Below are 25,237 nucleotides of genomic sequence, written 5' to 3'. Positions count from 1 at the left end.
GAGTCAGGACCTTGGTTTTACGTCTCATCTGAAGGACTGTGCCTTTTTACAGTATAGTGTCCCCGTCACTATACTGGGGCATTAGAACCCACACAGACTGCAGGGTGAGCGCCCCCTACTGGCCCTACTAACACCTCTTCCAGCAGCAACCTTAGTTTTTCCCAGGAGGTCTCCCATCCAGGTACTGACCAGGCTCACACCTGCTGAGCTTCAGTGGGCTGTCTGTTGTGAGTTGCAGGGTGATATGGCTGCTGGTATTGCTATCACCACGCTCGGATCAATTCAGCTAACTGGCCCTCTTTCATTCCATACATGTAACTTGGAAAAGATGGATATTCCCCAGCCAAGGCAGTGTTTTAACACTATGGGATGAATGAATACAAATGTATTTCTTCACTAACAGTTTTCTCAAGAGTAGAACTACCTGTATAAAGCACATGCATTTCAGAAGTTTCAGTAAGCGTACTTAACCCAATTCATCAATGTGACAAATCTTCTGATTTTCTTTCTACCTGAGCTCTTAATTGCCACAAAATTATTTATCACATTAACTGAAACCATTTTAATGCATCTGTAAGACCAAATTGAGTTTTACTGCCAAGCCTTGAGTAACTAGTTACATTAGGCTTTCTGTAACATATCCCATTAGCAGGCCCAGTGCTTGAGGGTAGTCACAGTCCTTCGTCTTTCACAGCTACTTTTCAATTAAAAACTAATTAGAGCCTTAAAAGCAGGAAATTTCACTTCAAACTCCATTAAGTAATTAAGATTACAGATAAAATACCTAGTCCATGAAGTTATTTTAATATAAACCCTCAAGATGATATCTCTCTCCCTTTTACAGAGACACTATTCCTAAATTTGTCCAAGACTGAGCCACAAAACACCTGTCACATCAGCAGATTACAGCAGGTAGACAGGTGTGTCGATTTTACATCAAACTGTGTAGTCATTTCGAATTTTTCTCTCATCTAGATTATCTCAAGCTACACCTCAGGAATTGTTTCAAGATACAAACTCTAGAGATGCTAGTAACGCCCTGAATTACTTTCTTTGCTGAATTTTCTTCTAGGTTAATCCAGGAAAACTCATCCTTTGACTAACAAAGTAAACATTACTGTGTTTTAAAAAAGGTGTCTGTATTAAAGGCCCTTAAAGCAGATGAAATGAGTTGTTTCTCTGAAAAAAATAGTGGAAAAAGCCTTCAAGGCATTAATGTTTGAATATGTGTATGAAAGATTACTGGTACAAACTGGAAACGTGGTTTGGTAAAAATACTTTTCTCTAATGAAACAATGCCTTGAAAATGGATAAGTAATTTAAACCTGTCATCCAGATTTTGATGAAAGCCATGAAAAACACAACATGTGTACTAGAACCAGGTCAGAACAAAACAGAGACGCACAGATTTTCAAAGTTAAAAGACTCAAACACTTGAATTACATTCAAAAAAATAAATGTTGTGAAACAATTTCAGTTACAAATAGTTTTCAATATGAAAACTATTAATGTTTTTCAATTTGAAAAATATGAACAGTAGAAATCGGCTATACCATAACTGCTGCATGTGTAGTATACATCATGCCACAAATTATCAGAATACTAGTGCAATTCATCATGCCCTGTTACACGTTTTCTGGTTGCATGCTGAAGTATTCTGGGGATGTTTTTTAACAACAATTTTCATAGAATGTATCACCATGGCTTGATTAAAAAATATTAGTGATTATGTAACAACCTTAGCTTGCTAGTTCCCCAACAATTTAGGACATCTACTCATCTTTTACTTTCCAACAGCTTTGAAAAAAGAAAGAACCTAATGACGTTTATCTTTGAGCCCCATACGAAGATTAATTACTTCATTGTTCTATTTTCTTTCCGCTTCGAACTGAGCAATTAGTCAAACACCCCCAAAACACTTCTGCATTATCGTTGGACACCTCTGCAGACAGTGCTTTTCTGCTGTAAAAAACAACAAAAAAGGTAAAACCCTTGAAATTCTGTACATAAAATTAATCTAGTGCACAAAACTACAGAACATGCACAGTTAACACAGTAGAACAGAGATGGAAAAGACTCAGAAAGCACTGCAGGCTTTACACGAGATGATCAAGACAATAAAGGCCTAAACCTGACATAAGCCTTGGGCCTTGGAGGAAGGCTTTAAGGGAAGTGTTGGCACTGTATAACATATGCATTGTTGCTACTGGTCTTACCTGGGGGGTATCCTGGGCTTCCAGTCTGGTAGAGATTGGGGGTATAAGTGGGAGCTGTGGTAGGGTATCCTCCTGGATAGCCTGAGGACACAAGAAACTGTTTTCAGAACACGGCCTCATGGAACAATCAAAGCTCTGCAGAGAATATGAAAGAGCAACATTTAAGAGCTTCGGAATAATCTCATCACATATTATTTTGATTTGTGGACGCCCGAGGGTGTTGCGTCCTCCAGCAGAGTTTACCCAGCAACCAGATTACTCCAATTTGTCCCACAAACAAGAGCCTACACTTCCAGTTTGTGCACAGAAAACCAGTATGTGAAAAAGTCCCCACCCACCTCTGCGCACAATCCACTTTTTATACCATCTCAAGCTCATGGAGATCAGTAACATAGCCAGGGGGCCCAGTGAATGAACGGACACACGTGGTGAAGTGACCCGCTGGTCACAAGCTTATACAGACAGAAGAAGAAAGGAGGACACGACCAACGTTGGTGATGTCAGCCTGAGCATGAGTGAAATATAGAAAAAAACTTAACAAATGAATGTGGCTCTCTCGCACAATATTTTAAACGTGCCTTTGTTTAAAAATAAATACCCAGAAAAAGTCACACTGCGTGTTACTTCAATGTATCTTCAGGGCACTGCGATACACAGCACTCGGCATACAATTTGATAGAGAAACATCACTACTGTGCTTCACAAGTTTCCTCACTCAACTACAAAGCAACACCTGAAGGTCAGCATTAGAATCTGTAAACTACCCTCCTCAGGCATATCTGCAAACCGAAACACTGACCTTCATTTGCTGCTCAGGGAATGAATCACACTACAGCATGAGCAGTGTTTTACTGTATTGATTTTATGCTTTGCCTTTTACAGAAAACCTTGAGTTTTCATTTGTACTCAAAATGCCAAAATATGGTGTCATTCCACAAGTCCTCTCTTGAAAGAACTTGAAAGGATACTAATTTTACTTCTGACAAAAGCAAGAAGACCAGAGATGCTTCAGACAAGGCTGAAAATGGACTAATTAGAAGTAATTCCCAACATGAACGATGTGAGTTATAATGAAAAATGTTTTACAGTAGGTGGTTATGGCTTTTAAAACAGGAAAAAAAACAATAAAAAAAGTTTAATGCACAGTAAAATGTGATTGAGAAGATTTTAAAACCACATAATTCTATTGTTATATCAGAAACTCCTGCAAATTAAAACCCAAGCAGGACTGAAGAGCTAAAGGGCTTGTTCTCATTCCTGCCTTTAGTGCTAATGGAGTAAAGTCTATCTACTAGGTGTGTATTATATTTCTTTCTTCATCTCCCCATTAATCTACCCAAATAGTGCTTCATTTCACCACCCGTTAACAGGGCAGCCTTCCTTTATCTGTTAGTGTGTGAAATTTCTCATTTCAGCTTCGCTCTGCAGCAGCTCCTTCAAGAATCCTATAATCTGAATATGACTCACTCCAGGAGTACAGGAATATGGGCACACATGACTTCTACCATTGACGGATCTCATTTCGCCAGCTTGCAGAAATTTAATCAATATGACATTGTGGTGGCAGACCCACTCAAGAGAGCACACCCTCTGTGTCTCACTGGAGGCCAATCAACTTTATACAACTCAGAAAATGAAGATGAATTTAAAAAAAAGAAGCCTTCTGTCGAGAAGCCCAGCTCCCTCGAGAAACAAACAAATAATAAATCATTATTTCCTTCCAGACTGCTGTTATTACACTGTGAGATATTGTAAAAAAAATGAATGGAATTGTGTTAACCTTTAAAGAGTTTTTCACTCATCTCTGTCACAAATGATTTCCTCTTGGAGCATCCTTGACATCTTATAATTGGTTCCTTGCTACATAATAACAGTGGCTACTGACAAAAAGCAAGATACATGCCAGAGACATGAATCTGGTAGAAGCCGTGTCACAGCTGCAAGTTAAGATGTTTTAAATAGAAAACCGAGGAAGGTCAGCACAAATCAGTTCTGATGCTCCTTTTTTTTTTACACCAGTTTCTGGAGGGACAAATTTAGCTGTTCTGAAGCCAAGTAGTAGCACTCTCTCTCCCTGAGCAATTAAAATAAAATCTGTTCCTCTTCCCTGAAGCTCTCCAGAGGACAAAAGCCAGCTCGAGGTTATCACAATAAGAACCTTTCTTCACGACTGCGGAGAAGGTATTTCAGACTGCCTCGACATTCAACACCTCAGTCTTGGGAATATCATACTTTCCACTGCCAGCTCACCACCCTATCTGAGGAAAGTGACACTCCGCACGTGAAACGTATAGTACAATAGCTTCCTTTTCCAACAGCACACTGCAGCACGTACAAAGTATTCAGACAAGCACAGAAACATTTTCTCTCTCTTCTTTGCAAGCTAACCTTTTCAGTAAAAGAATGTAATCTGGCTGAGAACAGCTACCAAGTGTCTTACAGTTCTAACTGTTCTTGTGCCCTAACAGCAGACCTCTCACTTCAGCAAGACTAAATTCATTTTCAGCACAGCAGACTACAGATTGCCACAGTACTGACAGGACATTTACAGAAAATGGTTATTCAATTGTTGAGTGGGAACGGATGGATGGACAAGCCAACGTCTACCTTGTGGCAATCTAAGAAAAGGCAGCAGAATTGAGCCAAATGTGATTCGAGCAGCCCCCCTTCCCGTGCACAGCCCCTCCTGCAAACTGTGGTGGCCAGGGAAAGAGCACTGTCCCTGCTGGTCTAACAGGCAACACACTGCTGGCACCTCCCAGGCAGATGCATCTCACCAAACTCATACTGTGACGGCACAGCTCAACAGAGCATCTCAATTAACCCAAACCAACCATACGAAGACTAGCACTGTTGCTCTTTATACACAGACACTTTTTTTTTGGCATCAAGATCAGTGGTCTGGCAATCAGAACCCACAATGCAAGTGGTGTAATGTCAGGCCAAACTTAGAACCATCGGCTGCCTCCCTTCTAGTCACTCTGGCACTGTCACGCGGGCTCCAGTGCCTTCAAAAAGCCTAATCTTTAAAAAAAAAAAACATTTAAGATGAAGCCCTATGTTCCGTTGGATGATAACCCATAATATCTACCAGCACCTCAGAGGGTCTGAGCAGAAAAATGGTCAGAGAAATAATTCTGAAAGTTTTATTTAAAAAAAGAAACTGCCTTACGGGACCATGTATAATTACAGCACAGTACATAACCACGGTGGTAATTAATAAACATCTAACACAACATGAGGAGCTGCTCATCGCCAGTCATTAAAAAAAAACTGAATTAAGTCAAACCCCCTGCATTTTTCAAAGGCAGGAAAAGTGTGCTTAAAATACTAGTTCCATAGACGCAAGACAAGCTAACATTTATATTTGCTTTTTAGAGTCTAAGTAGTAACTTAATTTGGTTTACAATATTATGGACAATAAACCTTCAGACCTCAACTAACTGCAGTATTCTTCCAGTGATCTGTAATTTTCTGTCAATCATATTATCCAAAGGCATTTAATTAATGGTGTTGACATCATTCTATAGCTAAATAAAATAGAAATCACAGGGATTTAGCAGAAATAACTGAAATGTAGCCCTTGTTAAATTCTTGAGAGTTGGAAAACAAACAATGAGCACTCTGTAATAAAAAACAGTGGTATTAAACAGGCTTGTATATTAACTTTTATGCTTTAGAAGCCAGTTTTTGTCAAAAGGTTTTAAGCAATTCTGTAAGGCACCCTTGATAAAATTTAAGCAACTGTTTAAGTGAGACAGCAAATGCTTTACTGTCTTGGCCATAATATTTACAGTTGCTCTATACACTGTCATTACAATCAAATACATAAACACCCAGAATTAAGAGCAGACACAACCCATAAAAATATGTAGACTTTTTTTTACTGTACTGCATTCAGCGCATTGGGAAAACAAGAGAAGGCATTCATTTCAGGTAGCCAACTTCAACTGGTCACACCTCAATAATTCACCATATAGTTACCACTACAAATGAAGAGATAATAGGGGAAAAACAAACAAATGGAAAACCAATCCTAGAACTTAAAAGTCGTGATGGATGAAGCACTTCTTAAAACTGATGAAGCAAAAACAAAATCAAGCCTGAATATATTTTTAGGGCTAAAAGTTTTTGCCGTTAATTTTCCAGTAACACTTTTAAAAACAATCGTTACTGTTCCAGCAATCTCCACATCCTAATTAAGAGGAAAGGACTCCACGATATCCGTGCTGTAGATAATTTTTAGAAATAACTTAAAATATGAAACACTATTTAAAGACACTTGCAAGAAATGGTTTTGGCACATTACAAAGTCCAAGTGTACATCACAAGCTGTTCTTCTGTCCCAGATGGCAGATAGACTCCTAAGCAAACAGGGAGCAAACTGACTGAACACAGGCCAGATGGAGTCCTCCCAGGGCTGGGCTAACTTCCCTCTACCACTCAGTATAGCTAGGGAATTAGTTTCTTCATTTACTTAGTTAACAAAGAAAGCAATCAGGGATTTCATGAGACTGGCCTGGGGGCAAACCCAGTTTTTTAAAACAGAGGACCACCATCTCACTAGACAGTGCTCCCGTCCTACTGAGTAGCCCTAGAACAGAGTGGAACATCTGACATGAGAATTATTTACAGAATACCATTCACCCGTTTTTATCTGTGTTCTCCTTATGTCTGCACCACAGAGTCTGTTATCAACAAAACACACTTCAATAGACAAAGAAATACAAGACACAACACCTAAAGCTTGCCACTAGGATAAAGTTATTTTAGGAACAAGTAACAGGTTTATTCCATGCTGAAAAGAGAAGAAAGAAAACACAACATTTCGGTCGTGGAGCCTTCTTCGGCTGCGAGCTGTATTTCTTTCATATTAAGCAAACACCAATTGAAAAGCTGACATCTCTTCAGACTGTGCTGCAAAACCACACGCATGGACATTTTACTTAGAGGGATCAGGAGTGCAAAAGACCACTTCACACATATCCGTCTCAATGAAATCCCTTGAATCAACAGTGGAAATCTTAAGACATGCACAAACGCGCCACTTATCTTATAAGAAATGTCCTTATATTTGTTAAGTGATAATCATCCCAAAGCACTTTACACAGAGATGGTGACCCACTTAATCCACTACTGACGTGCATCAGACACATGAGAGAAGGATGGCAGCCATTATGCACCGACACCATCACTACAGCAGACGTCAGAAGTCCCTTTTTTATTACATTAAAGGAGAAAATAAGGCACTAATCCCAGTGGAAAAAAGCCCATGAAATATTTAGCCCATTGTGACACTATGGCTAACTCCTTGACCCAAAACATCCTGAAACAAGAACCTTTTCCCCTTGAACTCTGCATAAAACACTTTTAGTCAATATGCTCACACACGTACACAGATGTTGTATGGACAGATTCCCCAAATGCAACATCAGTTATGGTGTATGTGCAGGTACAAGAAAGAGGACACACTTGAATGTAACGTCAAAGTAGTTTTTGTCTTATTCTCTCTAAGCAGTGTCATTTCCTCGGAAATGTTCCTTTCAAACCAAAGACTTTGTTTTTCTCTGCTGTCATCATGACATGTTGAACACCGCCCTGTCCTGTGCAAAAATTCATCAGCACCTATTCTTTCTCTGCAATTCCGCTGCGATCGGTAACTCAGTACTTTTTCTTAAGCAAGTTTATCGCAACCTTCAAGCACACAGAAGCCATTAAGGAGGCTATTCATTCAATACTTTGTTCATTCATTATTCAGACACACTTAATGTGGGTTTGAACTTGGTCATGCAGACTGGCGCATGGCCTTCCTAACCATCAAACAGCTAACCACAAATCAATTTGAGTTTTGCCTCCAAATAATGCTTCTTTTATTATGCGCTTTTTTAAAGTCTCTATGCAATTACCATTAGAAACCATGAAGATGCTATTCAAGGTGACCACAGTAGTTTGAATTAAAGACATTCGAAAACAACTGTCCTTTTTTAGAGCTAACTATAATCGGTGAGTATTGAAGGTGATTTCACAGATGTAGGAGATGCAGATTGTACATGCAAACAACTCTCCCTTTCTCAGGTTCACGAATAAAATTTTAATGAAGAGTGCCTTTAAGAGCTGTATGATAGCACGCTTGATCACCATCAGGGGCAGGGGGAAAATTCAGCTGGTTGTTAAAAATCGCAGATGTTTCCTAAACAGTGTTAGACAAAAGAGTATTGCTAGTTAAACAATTCTAACTGAATTTTAGGGATTCTTGACAATTGTAATAGCATTCTTAAAAAAAAGCATTCTATCACCAAGTCAATGATTATCTCAGTGCATCTTAATTTACACTAAACAGTGTTACGTGCATAAAGATTTAAACGACGCATTAAAAACATTCGGCAGAAAATGTCTATAATTTATTCTGAAACAAGAGCTGTCATTTACGGAAAATGTCATAACAGGAGTATGCATTCCAAGCTGTTTATATGATTTTTTTTTAAAGTAACCCTCACAGATGTTTCATTTCATAGTTGTGCTGTATCCATCTTCATTAAAATGCATTTAACATGAATTACCCATATGGGATGTATATCTTGATTTTCATACTTTTTAACATGATTGCCAAACTAATTAGTGAGGAACTACATCAGTATCCACAACCAAGATAAACTGCCAATTTTGTTTGCTAATTAGCTTGTGTTTAACAAGCGAGAGAGAAAACAAATGTGGTTTCAGCAAAGTACTGCAGCACTGAAGAGACAACTTCACAGTAAAGTTATACAATTGAGAAAAATAATACTGTTGGAGAGGAGGACACAAGCAGAAGGGCAGAAGTCAGAAGTGTGAAAAAGTGATTAAATTAGTTAAAACAAGAAAGCCTAAAAGATGCATATAATATTAGAAAAAAATGTTTTGGCTAAAAACTGAAAATACAAGACGCTTACTGTAAGAACATTAGACTTGATACATGTTATTCCTGGTTCTTGCCAGCTGAAATATGTAATTGTTTTGCCTAGGATCAGTCAACAATTTCTTACTCAATTTTTGGCATTATGCCCAATTTACTCTTCAAAGGTATGGGGACAATAAAAATTAAATGTTTATTCTTAAGCCTTTCCCCAATTTAATTTTGATAATAGATACAATGGAAAAAAAAACGATTTTCATGAAATTATTCTTGGCAAAACGTCCATCATTGCGACTCTAAACTTTCAATGTCCGTGACTGCAACTTTTCTTCTGTAACAAAAAGGTTTTGCTGCAGCAAATTTCTTGTACCTTGACAATGCATTTACAAATTAAAAAATCGGGTTGAAGGGAACAACTGTGCTTTTTGTCTTAAGAAAATGGAAAGCAGAACCCTAGATCGTGAAGTCATTCAGAAGAACAGACCCTCAACATCCATGCCCAACACTGAGTATGCTGGCTTTTGTAATTCTCATATGTACAGCACATCTCAATACAGCTAATCATTTCCTTTCCTTCCCTGATGAGTCTCCGTTTGCAATTAAATTTAGTGGGTGTGAAATTTCATTAGGGCATTCAACATGAAAAAAATGGATAATGAAGTTGTATCACACTGCCAAATAAAAATCAAACATTGTAATTTTAAATGTCACTTACAGCCATTCCCATTTGCAAGAACTTAAGCAAAAAAAATTACATGAGTACCTCAATATCCGCAGCTCAGAATTGTTTTGTGTATAACTTCATATCAATGCAGCTACTTAATCATGATAAGGTAGTCTGATTAGTATTTGAAGGCACAGATGACATTATATATAACATGGGAGATAAAACTAATTTTAGAGACCATCATGAATAAAAAAAAAAGTCTGATCAACTGCTTCAAGAGGCACAAACGTGCACACCTGTAGGTGTGTGGCTTCTCCCTCAGCGCAGTGACTCTCACCAGCCAAGTTAATAGCCTCTGTCTTGGCCTGTGGTTAGCTAGAAACAGGTGCTGTACAACGGCAGAGAGGCACCTCAGGGTTGTCCACAGGCACTTCATCCTCCGTGTGTACACTACAAACTAGGACTCTTAACACTAACACACAACCACTTTCATTGCACTATTCTTTTCAGAAATCAACATTTGGCTCAGACTGACCTCTTCTTGACCACCATTCTGCTACACTAATGTAAAGTAGCACTAATGCATCAAAACAGGCAATGCAGTTGTCGGGGGGGGGGGGGTAGGGAAAGAGGGCTTATGGGTAAATAGAGGAGGTAAAAGATTGGCCAGTTCTGTGATACAGCCAGTGACTGAAGCACTGATTACTATTCAGAAACTGTTCTGATGAGCGGGGACACCCTCCACATGAGCTGCCGAGGGGTGACTTGCAAGCACTGGCACTCCATTAACAGCATGGCGAGGCTGAAACCGCTCTCTCCCTAGGTGAGGGAGGACAGAGGGAACAGCAAGACTCGTTTAGGAAGATGAGCTCCTAATATGACAGAACATCTCAGAAAACTGGAGCAGTGAGTGCCAGTACTCCCACAGGAGTGGTTACTCCCACCTGCTATGCTAAGTTCCAGATAAAAAGGCTGTCACCATTTTCTCTTCATTTCGAACTGCACCACAATACCATCTGTGTATCCCAGTTCTTTATTAGAACCTCCAAGGGATTTCTGTTTTTATGAATGCCAGTCTACGTGTAAAACAGCAGGGCACTGTGCACAAAAGGTGTGAGTGAGAGATGCAACTGAAGAAGGCCTGTGTAGCACAGTGCAACACGTTAAAGGCATCATTTCTGGGAACTGATAGTAACCGTGCAAACCACCAGTGCACTCTTCATCCAGTCTTTAGACTGTATACCCATAACGTTCCTTTGGAGGCTTAAATTGTGTAGGCCATCTCTGCAGCACAGGCTACTGTACTGTCCCTCTGTTAGTGGAGCAACACATGAGAAAATGGATTCCAGGGTGAAAAGTATACAGGGATGAGCACAAGGTTCACTGAAAGGGTACGGCCTTCAGGAAAAGCAGTACTTACTCCCTTGGGATGGGCAGAGGATGCATGGGCTGGAAAAGCGTGCTTCAGCAGATTCCACAGCCCGAGTTGGAGCTAAAAAACATGCAGCCAAGCTTGGCACAGCTGTTCTGGAAGACGCTGATGTACTGCATATGCTACACACAGCCAGACCCCGGAGAAAATAACAGCACACACCTGGCATTCACCTAGGTGTGACCTTTGCTTCACAAGTACATTGAGACTGGTGGTCTTGACATATTAAGAAAAACAAAGCAGAGGTCATGGCAAATAATGTACATCACAGGTGGAATGTACTCATTAACTAGTTTTACAACAATAATAAAATCAGGGGCTCTCCCTTACCATGTAGGTGCACACAAACACTTTTATTTCAGCCCAAGGAAGCATTCTGAATAATCGCTACTGGCTACAAGGACTCACTGAAACAAAAGGATGTCTAAGGCATTTCAGGCAGATCTGAATAAGACTTTCCCTTCTTCCATAAATATGAAAAATTATAAAAGCCATTTATTGTGCCACATTAAACCTTCCCTGCACACTACTCCCACGCACTTTCAGAAAATGCAGTACCCACACATTAATTAAGGTCTTTTATTATTTATTGCACAGCACAGACGAGGAATTCATGTCTAATAATGGACAAAAACAAGAAAAGTTACAAGTGAGTAGAGTCTATTGTCATCTACCTGATTCACCTGAAAGCCCTGTCATTTAGTCTCTGTGAGTTAATCTAAATCTAAGGCATAATGCGTTACAGCCGTCTGTTCTCCACACACCCACAAGTTTGTGTATATACTCTGACCTCACAGATCCTTTTATAAAAAGGTTCCAGAAACATATTCTTCAAATACAAAGGCTTAAACCTCGAGGTCGACATAGCCGTATTTTGTTTAGTTAAATTATAAGGCACTCAAGTAATTCACGACAGTTTGCTGACTGTGCTACACAAGGCACATACAATCACAATGTACTTTTGCATTTCTGCCCTTCCCTCTGTAACCAAAACCAGGGCAAGTCAGTTCTGGCGGGATGCAATTGAGACAGTCCACATCAGCGCTTGGCTGTGGCTCGCGTCGGTGGCAGCGACTCCTTACCGTCATTAGCGCTGGAGACCACCATGGTGACGCACGGGCGAGAACGGCCGACGAGGAACTGTTCTCGCAGCATCAGTCAGGAAGAGATTCCACTTAGAGGCTGTAGCCTTAAGGACTCACAGACAACGTGAAACCGTGTCGTTGCGTTGGCTCCGTGTGGCGATGACGCGCGTGACAGGCTCACCATGGCAAGAGAGGCCGGGCCACGACACTGCGCGGTTCTGTCTACTTGTCCCTGTCCACTAACGCTAACCCGCAGAGAGGTCTTCACAGAACCCCACCCAAAAACAAACACTGCACATGGCGTTTTTATGACTCTAGCTGCAGGTGTGTATTAACCAGACTCTACAACTACAGTATGACACTTAACAGACAGAGTAGGGTACAAAGCACATTGAAAAATACTAAAACATTTCAGCATCTGCAGCATATCCATTAATCCTGTGGATATTCCATTAACATGGTCTGAAAACAGGGATATCCAAAATGTGAGACAAGTGTCACCCACTCAAATTGCTATGGCCTTTCACAAACTATTTTTTCACATGCTTTATGGTGATGGTTTTGCGTTGCAGATACTGCTACATCTTCCCACATCTTTCTGCCTCCTCTGAAGAAAAGATTGGGTTCAAACAGAGAGGGGTGCCTCTCTCAGTGAGAGAAAGTGCAAAAACCCTGAGGTTAGATGTTCCACTTTCATACGATCAGGACCGCTGCCTGGAACTCATTCCATTTTATCTTCATCCCTTGAGCTCACAATAAAAGTGAGCTGCTTTTATTTGAACTGTGGTGCACAGATTTAGCATTTCTTTCAAGATCAGGTTCGCCGTGCCTTGGAATGTCTTTTTCTTCTTTTTTTTTTCTCTTCTCATTTTTGGACCTTAAAAACAAGCCACAAGGCTAAAAAAAATTACAAAAAAAACATATTGCTGCAGGCACCTTTAAATTAATTCGCTTGCATCCGCTGCGTTTCATCAATATCCAGAACCATAGTAACAGCCTCTCTGCTGGAATGCTAATTACACTCTGAGCCTCCAGCAACAAGACAATTAGAGCAGCATAAATCCCTTTTCTATTTTTTCTAGCCCTTTTTCTAAAGGCTCAGCACATTAAGACCACGAAAAAGAGGTGGAGGATGATGAAAATGATCAGTGGAAGTCCTCTATATTTCCTTGCCTAATAAATGAGATAGTGGGAGGTGTGGTGGGATAAGGTTAAGGCGATAGAATTAAACATTTCCTAGGGATAGAAAACTAAATCCAGGATAAAGGTAAACTCAAGTCGAGCTTAATGGTTATTCTGAATAATGAAAATAACTTTTATCAAGCTTTGTGTGAACACGCATACAATACTATTTCACACAAAAGAACGAACTATTCATTATAGTTGTTCTGATGTAACGTAGGCAAATTGTGCGGAAGGGAACATTTTCTCTTCTAGCTTGGAGATATTTGCAAATATGAGAATACGGCCATCAGCAACTGTGAATATCCCCCATGTGTGAAGCAAATCACTATTTCCAGCTCGGGAGCACAAGGCCCAGGTAACACTTCTTTCTGATACACTGCAGATTCGTTAGTCACGGATAAAAGAAACTTAATCTGATCCTTCGGATTTATCCAATTATTTATTGATCCGAGAGCTTCCATTACTGGGGTTAACATCAAACAGCGGGATTCAGATGGATGTTGTTTATGCTTGGAGAGCTGCATCAATTTTTTTTTTAACCTTAATGCTAGGAAATAGTCTGAAACAAACAGGGTAACTGGGCTTATACTACCTCATAATGTGAAAGGCAGAGTAAACAAGAGAAAGTAACCAATTTAAGGGTCACCAGCCTAACTTTGTCTACAACTATTCAGAACAAACCAGAATGACATTTTTATCACCAGGCAAATGTTTTTGATGTCACCACTAATGCACAACAGACCACCGTTACAGCAGTCACAGCTACACAGGGATGTACGGTGATTGTGTGCTTCAGAAAACAAACTAATTTTAGACATAAGATTGAGGTCAACAGCACACTTGTATCACTAAGGAAGTGGAAGTCAAGTCCAAGGAACAAGATATTACTTAGATCAAAACTAAGCAGTGAAAACAAGATATTTGCTTAAACTACCTTGTGTACCTTGTGCTTAAACTACATGTAAAATACAGTGGAACAGCTTGAACTGGAAGCTCAATGCCAGATTAAGCCTCTTCCCTAAATTATTTACAAAACCAACTATTTCCTAAAATAAAAAAAAAATCCCTTCATTAAAAATAATATCACAAGTGAGCATTTCTGATCACTGCTTCCAAAATATTGATATGTAAAGTGCAATGCAAATTTTATTTATGAATGACAGGGTCAGGTGCTTCATTATGGAAATTTTCTAATGCATGCTGGTGCATTCTCTTTGCACATGATGGTTTTTAATGCATGAAAATCTACTGTTCAGCAAGTGGATAATATCCCATAATTCCTTTTTTCTGTGACCCAACTAGCAAACTGAATGAATGCTGTCTGTTCACTCAGTTAAAACGGAGGTTTAAGATATTTATTATTAAGTCCAGTGACTTGAAATTTCCTATAGCACTAACCATAAAATTGCAAGACCTAAATGGTTTAAATTAAGCATTCTTTTCTAACTCGACCCAATTATTAAGCTATGTTTTCTAGTAAACTGATGAGAAGACAGGCCTTTAGAATCCTTTCCTTACATATACTTCTTTAGACACAAGAGGGTTTAGTCGGGATAACTCTAAAATACATCGACACCACCCACAGACCCACAAGGCCTCAATCCTTTTTTGTTGCGTGATTGAATCTGAGTTCTAACGCTCCTCCAGACACCTTACTGACAAAGCAGGAGGAGTCATTCGCATCCAGGCTAAAAAAGAAATCATAAAGCCAAGCTTTTTACAGCTATTCCGCAGAAGCACCATCTAAATTGCACTAGTCATGTTTTAATACAGATCTTTGTAAAAAAATATATATATATTTTGGACTGAGGATGACATTTTCCCCCAGTTGCAAAAGAAAAAAAACGAACCTATTACATGCCTAACACATAAATCATTTTTTGCTGACATTATGTTTTATCTTTCAAGTCACAGAAAGCAGTAACCTTTAAAAAAAAGCACATCCAGAGGCCTTTTTCAGACGAAATCCAGCCTTTCCTTGTCACATTCTTATTTATGTACTTATTTACCACAGAGCAGCAAGAGATGTAGTCAATTACCAACATGATCTTGAAGCAAAGTGAAGGGCACAGCCTGCAGAACGAGAAGTTCTGCATTTCCTATGATTGCCTGTGGTGGATTTTATCATTGGCTTGCTTTGCGTTAATTTGGTATTGGTTCAAACTGATATCGTGCGTTAACTACATGTCCAACGCAATGACAAAAAAGGTTCTACTCTCGTTTCTGGGTGAACTGAAACACGCAAATTCTACAGACACAATAGTAATGATCACCCTTCTGGCAAAAGAAATATGTGGCTCAAACATACATTTAAAGAATACTTTAAGCTCCCGTTAACTTCAGACTGGTTTGCAGATCTATCCAGGACATATGGAAAAACTGACAAAAATTCATGCACTTCCAAATAAAAGCTGCCTTCTATGGGAACAGTCGAACAGCTCAACTATTGGCAAATAATACAAATAACACAACCAAATGAAAGAAAAGTCGCACCCACACTAACGATACCCTGCAGTCTTTCAACAGTTGAAGAATGCTTTGACAAACTGATGTCTTTTGGCCTGCAAAGGCTAATACGTTTTGAGACCTTACAGCTAACAGCAAGTGAGACCCAGAGAGCCAGCCCGTGGGTGAATCCGTTAAGCAGATGTCTGCAGGCTGACAGGAGAGGTACAGAACCGGAGGAGGTAAAAAAAACTCCAACAGCAAAAAATCTGAATATAGCTAATGAGGTGCACGAGCAGCGGGGAGGGTGAGTGAAGAGAACAGCAGCACAACACGAGGAAACAAAGCAAGTCCCTCTCCTCAACACGTGACAGGAGAGCTGGGGAGAAGAGAAGGGGGGGGGCGGGAGGAGGGCAGGAGAATCTCCCCCAGTCTAGTGCCAGTTCCTAAAGCCAAAGAGGCCCATCGGAAAAGCATTCACCGAAAAGGAATCAGTCACTACCCCTGTCAGGACTGAGGTTTTCAGTGCTCCAATGTACTGAGGAATGATTCGCCAGCTCTGAGCTTTGAATTAAGCACAAGTAAAATATATATAATATATATATCAAGTAATAGGTTTATTCCGTGCTGAAAAAAAGAGGAAAGAAAACAACGTTGTGGCCGTGGAGCCTTCATCAAGAAGGCCGAAACGTTGCGTTTTCTTTCTTCTTTTTTTCAGCACGGAATAAACCTATTACTTGTTCCTTTGCAGCCTACGCATGCTGACACAGCTACCCACCTGAACTAATATATATATATATCGCTCTTCAAATATCCTAAAGCAGTTCAGGTGTCCTGAACATCGCAGCATCGCCCATATAGCATTTCACATAGAGTCGGGAGCATGCTCAGGTAAATCCTAAGGCCAAGTATAATAGTGAACAAGAATATGGAAAGCCAGCCCCTGTGAGTACCCAGTAGTAAAGGCCTTGAGGAAACTCATTCATTCGTCTGATCTAGCACTAGCCACCTGGACTGAGGGATGCAGTCGTCTCCTCCTGCTGCCCTCTTTCCCTCCCCCCCCCCCCCCCCAAACTTAAACAGGAGCTAATAAATCATCCCTGGCCTTCCAAACCATTAACATTCCAGGCCTGCCTCAGCATCTGCTCCTGAAAGGAGCTCGACAATCAGCCAGACGCCAGGGGGAGACAGAGAGAGAGAGATGCTGCAAAGAGTCAAAGAGAAAGATGAGCAAGAGCCTGCCCACTCTAAATTCAGGTCACCTCACTGAAGGGTAAATGATAAGAAAAAGTAATACAGTCAGTATCTCGCAGCCGCCAGAGACTCAACCAAGTAGGCAAGCAGCAGGAATCAGGTGTCATGGGTTTGTAAACACGAAGAAAAATATTTACTGCTCACCTGGTCTAAATATTATGCACAGAAATGACTTTTACACTCCGCAAGAGCCAAGTGCACAGCTGTACAGAAGCATACTGCTGACAAAATCGAAAAAATTAAGCAAAACTGAAGTCGACTCACTTATCTTTCCATCAGGAGAAAAGGTCTCTTATACAACACTAATTTTTAATCAGAGAGTCTGTGCATTTATTTTCTAGTGCACTATTCTAAACAAACATATCAGACACTGCGTGATCTTAAATTTAATGAGAAGGCTTCTGCAAAACCCTGACACCTATACTATATGGGGGGAAGCTGTTTTCTAAAAACTCAGCTGCAATCTCTGATTAAAACTATTGTCGAACAGTGAAATTTTGTAGCTCCACAAAATTCCTCTAACTACAGAACAGATTATATTACATAAAAAAATGTTATCAGCTCTTCTTTGCACTGTATCCTAGTTATAATGAAGAAAAATACAATTTACAGTACTGTGCTTTTTGCTAAAGCAGAGGGCACTACTGCAAGTCGACTAAGCGCTACTGAAAGTAAGGAGGCCCTACTGTCTTTCAAGTACAGTACATGTTTAATTTCATAAAATGAAGCCTCTTGCAAATAAACAATTGTATGCCATTATACTTGTAAATGACGTGGCATGGTGTACTCTATCACCAATTCCCTGTTATCAATCCATACCAATCTAGGAGAACATGTAAATGAGGCCTTTGGGCAGAATCTGTTTCACAAAGCCACACTAACAAACTATCCACTGTGAACAAGAAACTCGTATCGTCTTACCAGAGAACTTTCAATCGCCTCTTCAGTACACCAACCCAGACATAAGGCTCAGGTTTCACCTGACTATAACACATTAAATTATGACAGATGCACACTACTTTCAAAAATGTTGTTTCTATTAATTAATTACACTAATGATGGTATAATGATGCTCAAAATGGAATACTTCTTTAAAATATGCCACACCAGAAAGGCACAAAAGCAACTGCCGCAGTTTCTGCTGCTGAATGGCAGAGATAAGCTTTCCACGGAGCCCACAAACCTTATCAGAGTCGGGCACAGCAGTAAACGGATTTGCACTTCACAGGAGAAGACATCCATAACCTGGATTAGTGAAGAACTGTGCTAAGCAATTTGAATCCATCAGTCAATTTATTTACATTATGAAGTTAGCGTAATTATGTTTGACTAATGCTGTAATCCTCTAGATGCAATTCACATGGCCAGAATGCAAAGGAAGTTTGTGTTTATGTGAAAGGTTTTTTTAGGAAGCTTTAAAAATCTTAAGATGAGGAGACAGTGACGTACGTTTCTGTAAACCCAAATTACAGGTTTACACATATAATTCAAACTTTATATTTGTATTAGAAGAACAAATAAAGTATAACACAAGAACGGAAGAAAATAAATAGGGAGTTCATGCATCTCCTGCAATATTTGAAATGCTCAACTCAGTTTTAATCAGCAAACTAGTAAAATCTCCATTGGTCAGGAGTAACATTACCGTAAAGGCAGTTACGATTTCAATTTCCGTATATGTAAACTGGAATTTTTTAGCATCTGAGTCTCTCTGAATTTATAGAACAGACAGGCAAACAATACTACAGCATTCTTTTTTTTAAACTATAAACTCCTAAGCAGCTTAATTAAAGATTTCAGTGGCTCCTGAAAGCCCCAAAGAAAAGATTGTCAAATGTTACCCTTTTAGAAATAACAATGTTACAAACACTGTATTCAGTTTACCAATGTTCCTTATAAATATCTTCCCTCTGATATCCCCAAATATCCTCTCGACCTGGCCTTTGTTATCACACGCAAGACAGCGATTCTTAGCAAATCCCTCCAGTGTCACTTTGTTTTACTCTTAAGGTCCATCTCTCTCAACACATCTATTACATGCAAGCAATGCCCTTTAGCTTCCAGTAAAATCTGCTTGTTCTCCAGAGATATTCTCCTGCTCAAATGTCATTTTTTTTCTGCTGCAAACAGCAAGAGCATATACAGCATTTCTGAGCTCGGGCTTACCAGAGCATTACATTATTTCAGTATCAAGTGATTCCTGTGGATTTCTTTGATTTCTACTGTGTGCACATGAAATAATTCAAAATTCATCCAAGAATGTTCTGCTGTGTTTAATGGTTGAAGCGTTTGCAGTTTATAAAAAAAAAGATCTGCAGTGTCATGGGTCAGTAACTTGGTGTATGTATATGCCACATACCGTTATATACAGTGGATATATGAGGTATGACCAGGCAGCACAGTGGAGCTGCGGTTAGTATTAGTGGTTAGTGGTTAAGTGGGGCCCTAGGTTCAATTCCAGACCAGGGATGCTATCTGCATGGAGGTTGTATGTTCCCCCCCAAGTTCACGTGGGTTTTCCCTGGACGCACCAGTCTCCTCCCCCAGTCCAACGACATACTGGCAGGTTGTTTGGCTTCTGAGAAAACTGGCCCTGGTGCGAGTGTGTGTTTGTGTCGGTGTGCCCCGCCATTGACTGGCGTCCCAGCCAGGGTGTACCCTGCCTTGTGCTCACTGCTTGCTGGGATAGGCTCCAGCTCCCCCGCGACCCTGAACTGGAAGAAACAGTTAGAAAATGGGTGGTTGGATGAAAGACGTGGGCGAGATGCACAAAGTGGATGTTTACTAACCAGAGCCGAAGCAGGATGTGGACCCACCCAATGGAAGAAAGTTAAGATATAAGACTGAAGTATTTCAATGAATGTGTTTCAATGAAACGGTGGGCAAAAAGGATTCTTTTAATATTGTCACACAAGACCTGATCACAATGGACAAGGGGGGGGAAATGAAAACAAATGTCACTAATCTTCCTAGTGATATTTATATGTGTTGATGTGTGACAGGCAGCATGTCAGGCTGTGTTATGTCAAGCTATGACATTTAATGAGAGTCTCATAACTACAGCAATCCTAAAATGCTTGAGGTACATGGAAATGCTTTATAGACATCTATAGATTAAAAACTGGGCAAGACGCACTGAAGTGTTTTAGATCTATGTGCAATGTATCCTGACAGGATCTATTCAGCTAAAAAAAAGCATCACTTGGAATCCTCATTCAAAATGGCATCCATCTGACTATACAGACGTGTCTAGAATATAACCCTCCCTTACTCTGCTCTGTCTGTCAGGCAGGATCATAGGCTTGGAGATGTTATTAAACAGGTTCCCCATTGCTACAGTATGAAAACATACCACACTTCAACTCTGTGGGAGTAAAGCAGAAAAAAAGCAAGAAACTAAATGTTGCTGGTAAGTGCATCAGTGGGGGAGTTTTTTTTTAAAGCTGCTCCATATATGTAATTCCCTAGTAATTTAGTCAGAACTTCGAACTTGGTCATGGGGATAACAGGAAGTCTAAGGGTAGGACATGAGATGATACTGTATGTAGACATTTTTAGCTCTAAAGCCTTTCTTTAAAATAAATAGCCAAAAAACAGTACGTGGTGTAAAAAAGAGCAGGACTGTACATGAACTCTGTGAGTCTATGGGTATGTGGGTATATTCCAAATGTACTGTACAGTAGGTGCTGGTACATCAGCATCTGGAAAATACATGAAACACTTTAGCCGAGTACGGCTGTCCTTTGTGTGAAGTACCAGTGTTTCACTGGGGCCTGAATTAAACGGGAAAAAAAACACATCACAAAAGAGTTTAATACGAGTAGAACAGGGATTTAAGGGTGATCTACTCAAACGCTCATAGAGGACAGGGCTGCAGAATCTTTATGCATCCGTGCACAATATGGGCCAACCCACCACAAACAAGTAAAAGGAAAACATAGCAGGACACACATACATTTGTCTACACACAGTCTGCATACATGCATGCCATCCAATACTGACTACGTTTTTCCTGAAGGAAGGAGTCTGTGCTTTGAAGATTTCAAAGATTCTAAAACCCTGCTTGAAAGGTTGAAACACATAATGAAAATCTCAATTTGCTCTCTTCAATTTTTGGGATCTCCACACCACAAACTCCACGCAGAATGAGACTGTATGAGGAAAGCTGAGGAGATTCTCACCTGTGTAGGTCATGTTCTTAGGATTTCCATAGGGAGTCCCAGGCTGTACGGGACTGTAAACTGGGTTCATAGTGGAAGACAGTCTACTTTTGCTGAAAGACAAAAAATAAAAACAATTTAAGATGAAGCCCAACATATTATAAACATAACTTAACAATGTGATCAATTACCTCTGAAAACATTAGCTAATTCCTTGTTAAGAGGTTTGCAGTCCAAAAGGATGGCCATCATGATAACACCTCAGACTGGCTTTGTCCGCACACCCCAACATTACAGACATACTCTCTCAATGGTCAAAACGTTAGGAATCCCACCAGATCCCATTTGGCATCATTGAGAAACAGTAACAGGACATGGTATGTTGCAATGTTGTTCAACATGCACAGCTAAACCCCATCCAACGTCTCTACTTAGACTGACTTCTGGGGCTGTGAGGAGGGTAGTAAAAATGCGTGGGTTGCCCATCTCACTATTAACACCACTGGAATCTAGACTGTTCCAGCCAGGAATGATAATCAGCTCCTCGAGCCAACACCTGCCACGGGGCCTGTTCACTTACATGAGGATTCGGAACATTTGGGCAAATGTTACTCATTTTTACATGGTGGAGTGAACTACACGTACTTTAGATTTTAGCCTTCAAGGCATGGAGCACACACACCTCATATAGAGAGATTTAGTCACCTGTGTTATAGATATAAGACTGTGAAAAACAGCAAATTTCAGATACAAATGTAAGATGTACGATTTTTGCAAATTGAACTGTGAATATAAACAATTTATATATTATACATCAACATGTATAACAGAACCACTAAATATGTTAAGTCTGTGATGAGGTATTGTAAAGTAATTGGAACAATGTTTCTGCAACAAACAAGGAAATATTCCTTTTTGCTTTAGCTATGTTGCCTGCCCTTGCTAAAACTTATAACTGAGGAGATCACAAAACAGTATCAAACTAAGCCCTATATATTTCATTTTTCATAATGTTCCTTAAACAAATGGCTCCACATTCCTTTGCCAATCTTTGCCAATTTGACTGAAACTTGCTCAATGACTCCCCTGAGTAGCATGGAAGAGGAAAATGCTTTTTTTTAATGAAGCACAGCAATTCAGTCGTATTAAGCAAACGGATTCTTAAAATAGGCCTAACATATCATGTGATTTCCAGATTAAAAAAAAACTAGTACTCAGTCTGCCATTTAATATTAACTGATATTACTGAACTGTTGAAGAACCAAGCTCACTTCCCTAGTTTTAAAAACTAAAACTACCTTTCAGTGCCTCATTCCTTCCCCCTTTTTGTTCCTCTATGTCAAACTGCTCTCTGACCTCACCAACCAACACAAAGTCAACACCAGCAAGGAGGGGAGTGTGCTCATTTTAACACAGAGGCTTGAAATCCCTTTGCTTGTATGAGCTACACCAGCAACTGCCATTAGGGCGAATATTCTTTTCCCAGGCACTTCACGCCCCTACTGCTCCATGACAAACACTGCAGCTTCACTGACATGGCAGCTTCTCTTGGGCCCTGTGCGCTGTCCAGTTCTTCACATGCATGCCACGGGTAATTATCTGAAATCTGTCTGTGGAGACCCTCCATTGCCTAGCAGCAACTTGGGACCGTCATAACACTGAACTGAGAGAATGGCAGCTCTCTCCATGTCACGTTTAACACACAATATACTAGGTCCTGCCCTCAATGTCGGCTTGAATGCTGTCTGCACGATAAATTTTAATAGACTGAAACTAAGAATTAGTCACTTTCCATTATGAACAAATGTTTAGTAAATCATTTTACAAGTAAATCTAGCTTACAAAGGCTGTACCTACAATATACTAAGAGTTGAATTAACTCAAGAGCAAAGAACAGCTAATAAAGTAACCTACACTTAATGGAGAAATTAAGGTTGTCCGTATGTATGCGTGTGTACATACGGACACAGCATCGCACTCGTTTCTGCCAAACGAAATATTAAACATCCCAGAACCTGGTCCAAAGGTTATTCTTTATTCTGACAAAAGTGGCGATCCTCTGCACCGGAAAAGCAAATTAACGGGAGAAGAGAAACAGGGTCTTTCTAGTCCTACGTGTGAAAATCAAATAGGATTCTGAATTCACCTCTCAATGGAAGAGTCCTGTCTACCCCTCCCCCACACCCCCTCCCCCGCCACAGGAACTGTGCCATGGAAACAGCCACCAAGAACAGACACGCTGCTCTTTACCCAGGTAGCAACAGCAGCGGAACATCTTGCCTTCAGCTCTTACCAAGAGAAGAGAAACTTGTGCCATTAAAAAACACCCTGGGACAAAACAAAAAAAACATGTTGGGCATACACTGCAATGCCAGTAAAGACTTAGTGGCATCTCCTCTGGCTTCAAGGAGACAGAACTGCCAAACAAACGCCTTCACTAATGCACTTGCGGACCCTATGAAACCAGGAGAGAACCAGCCTCCATTGCAGTTCACTTCCCTTATGTTTAATGTTACATTTGTTTTTTTTGTAAACAGTGAAACATTGTTCTCACTGTATATATTTAACTCAGGTGCCAAGAGTATTTCTTAAAAAAAACAGAGAAGGCTTTGAACATTCTGTTTCTATGCCTTAAGCTATTACTTAACATGCAATACAGATGTTATCAAAGGGAAGCGTTGCAGAACTCTTTTAGCTTTATTCGTAAAGTCCACTGATAGTACTTGCCTGCCCATCGTGGCAGGTACTGTATGTTATATATTACATCAGAGCTATCACAAATTGAGAAGAGCTTAATGATAAATCTCAAGACACCATATCACTGTCTCAAATGCAGTCCATCAGTTCCAAGATTCCTAGATTCTGCCAGATCATTATTTTCATATGCTACGTGATGATAATGCTCATTTACTGTATAGAGTGCTTTATTTCTTACCAACATTTACCAACACGTGCCACATGTATTTTTGGTCTCGAACTGGTGTTTTGTTTGTTTTTTTTTTTTGTCGTGAACTACACCACTGAGACGCAGAACAGCTACTCTTCGTCTTAGGAAGGACCCTTACCTGAATACCAGGTGTTCCCAAGCTTTAAATAAACGGATCGCATCGGAGATTTTTTTTTTTAAGTTGTGCCACCTTCAAATGCGTCTCGCACACTAATCAGCCCATTTTTTTACAGACATACACAGACATAACATGTTTTATGAGAAATAGAAACAGATGAACAGAATAAGCCAAATGGCTATAACTTGTAGCCTTTCTGATGTTTAACATGCACATATTACATTATGAAGAATATTGGCAACTAATGCATCTTTACAATAGTGGTTTATAAGACTGCATTATTTAATGAACCAATTAAACAATATATAATATTGCTCCTAATAGAGCAGCAGAAATGCTCCATAAACTATATTTGACATTATCCCTCCTCACGTCCTTTTAGATTATAAATATGCATATGCAGCTGAAATAGCTTAAACACTGAGCCACAGACACGTGGACCGCATCAGGATGTGTTTTAGACAGAGGCTGAAATGGGAGAAATGCAGCCACTGAGACGGTTAAAGACCACATTCCTGCAGGACTCACAGTTGGTACCAACATAAGAAATGAGTACCAATACCTCACCACAACAACTGTTTAAACTGCTGCCACTACTCAGCAGAACGGAGAACATTATTTTTTGGGTCAAAAACGGCATGTGACCAGAAAGTGATAAAATAAGCCTTTGCTTTTTTGGGGTTCTGCTTTGGAATTTAGATGTAGGAAAGCACATTAAAAGATGCAGGTGATGCGACACACAAGCTGAGCGTTCTCCAATCTTTTCTTCACTAATACATCACTAAAGACTCGTGGCACTGCAAAGTATTAATACAAGTAGACCCTATGGAACTGAA

At 39.9% G+C, this 25,237-nt stretch overlaps 1 protein-coding gene across 5 annotated transcripts in view; it reads right to left on the bottom strand.

The window, feature by feature from the left end:
* The window catches only part of fam168a (family with sequence similarity 168 member A), a 67,762-nt gene that overhangs the window by 17,866 nt on the left and 24,659 nt on the right, over nt 1–25,237 (bottom strand). For all 5 annotated transcript variants that reach the window (XM_088920242.1, XM_088920241.1, XM_088920244.1 and 2 more), the window contains 2 exons: nt 21,358–21,449; nt 2,217–2,297 (listed from right to left, as the gene is read on the bottom strand). In XM_088920242.1, coding sequence (XP_088776368.1) covers nt 2,217–2,297; nt 21,358–21,427 — 151 coding nt within the window. In that variant the 5' untranslated portion in view covers nt 21,428–21,449. The remainder of the gene's footprint in view (nt 1–2,216; nt 2,298–21,357; nt 21,450–25,237) is intronic.

The sequence above is a fragment of the Atractosteus spatula genome, chromosome 7, assembly GCF_055471065.1.
Source record: "Atractosteus spatula isolate fAtrSpa1 chromosome 7, fAtrSpa1.hap1, whole genome shotgun sequence".
In the NCBI taxonomy this organism is placed as follows: Eukaryota; Metazoa; Chordata; class Actinopteri; order Semionotiformes; family Lepisosteidae; genus Atractosteus; species Atractosteus spatula.
This window is presented reverse-complemented; position numbering and strand designations above follow the sequence as displayed.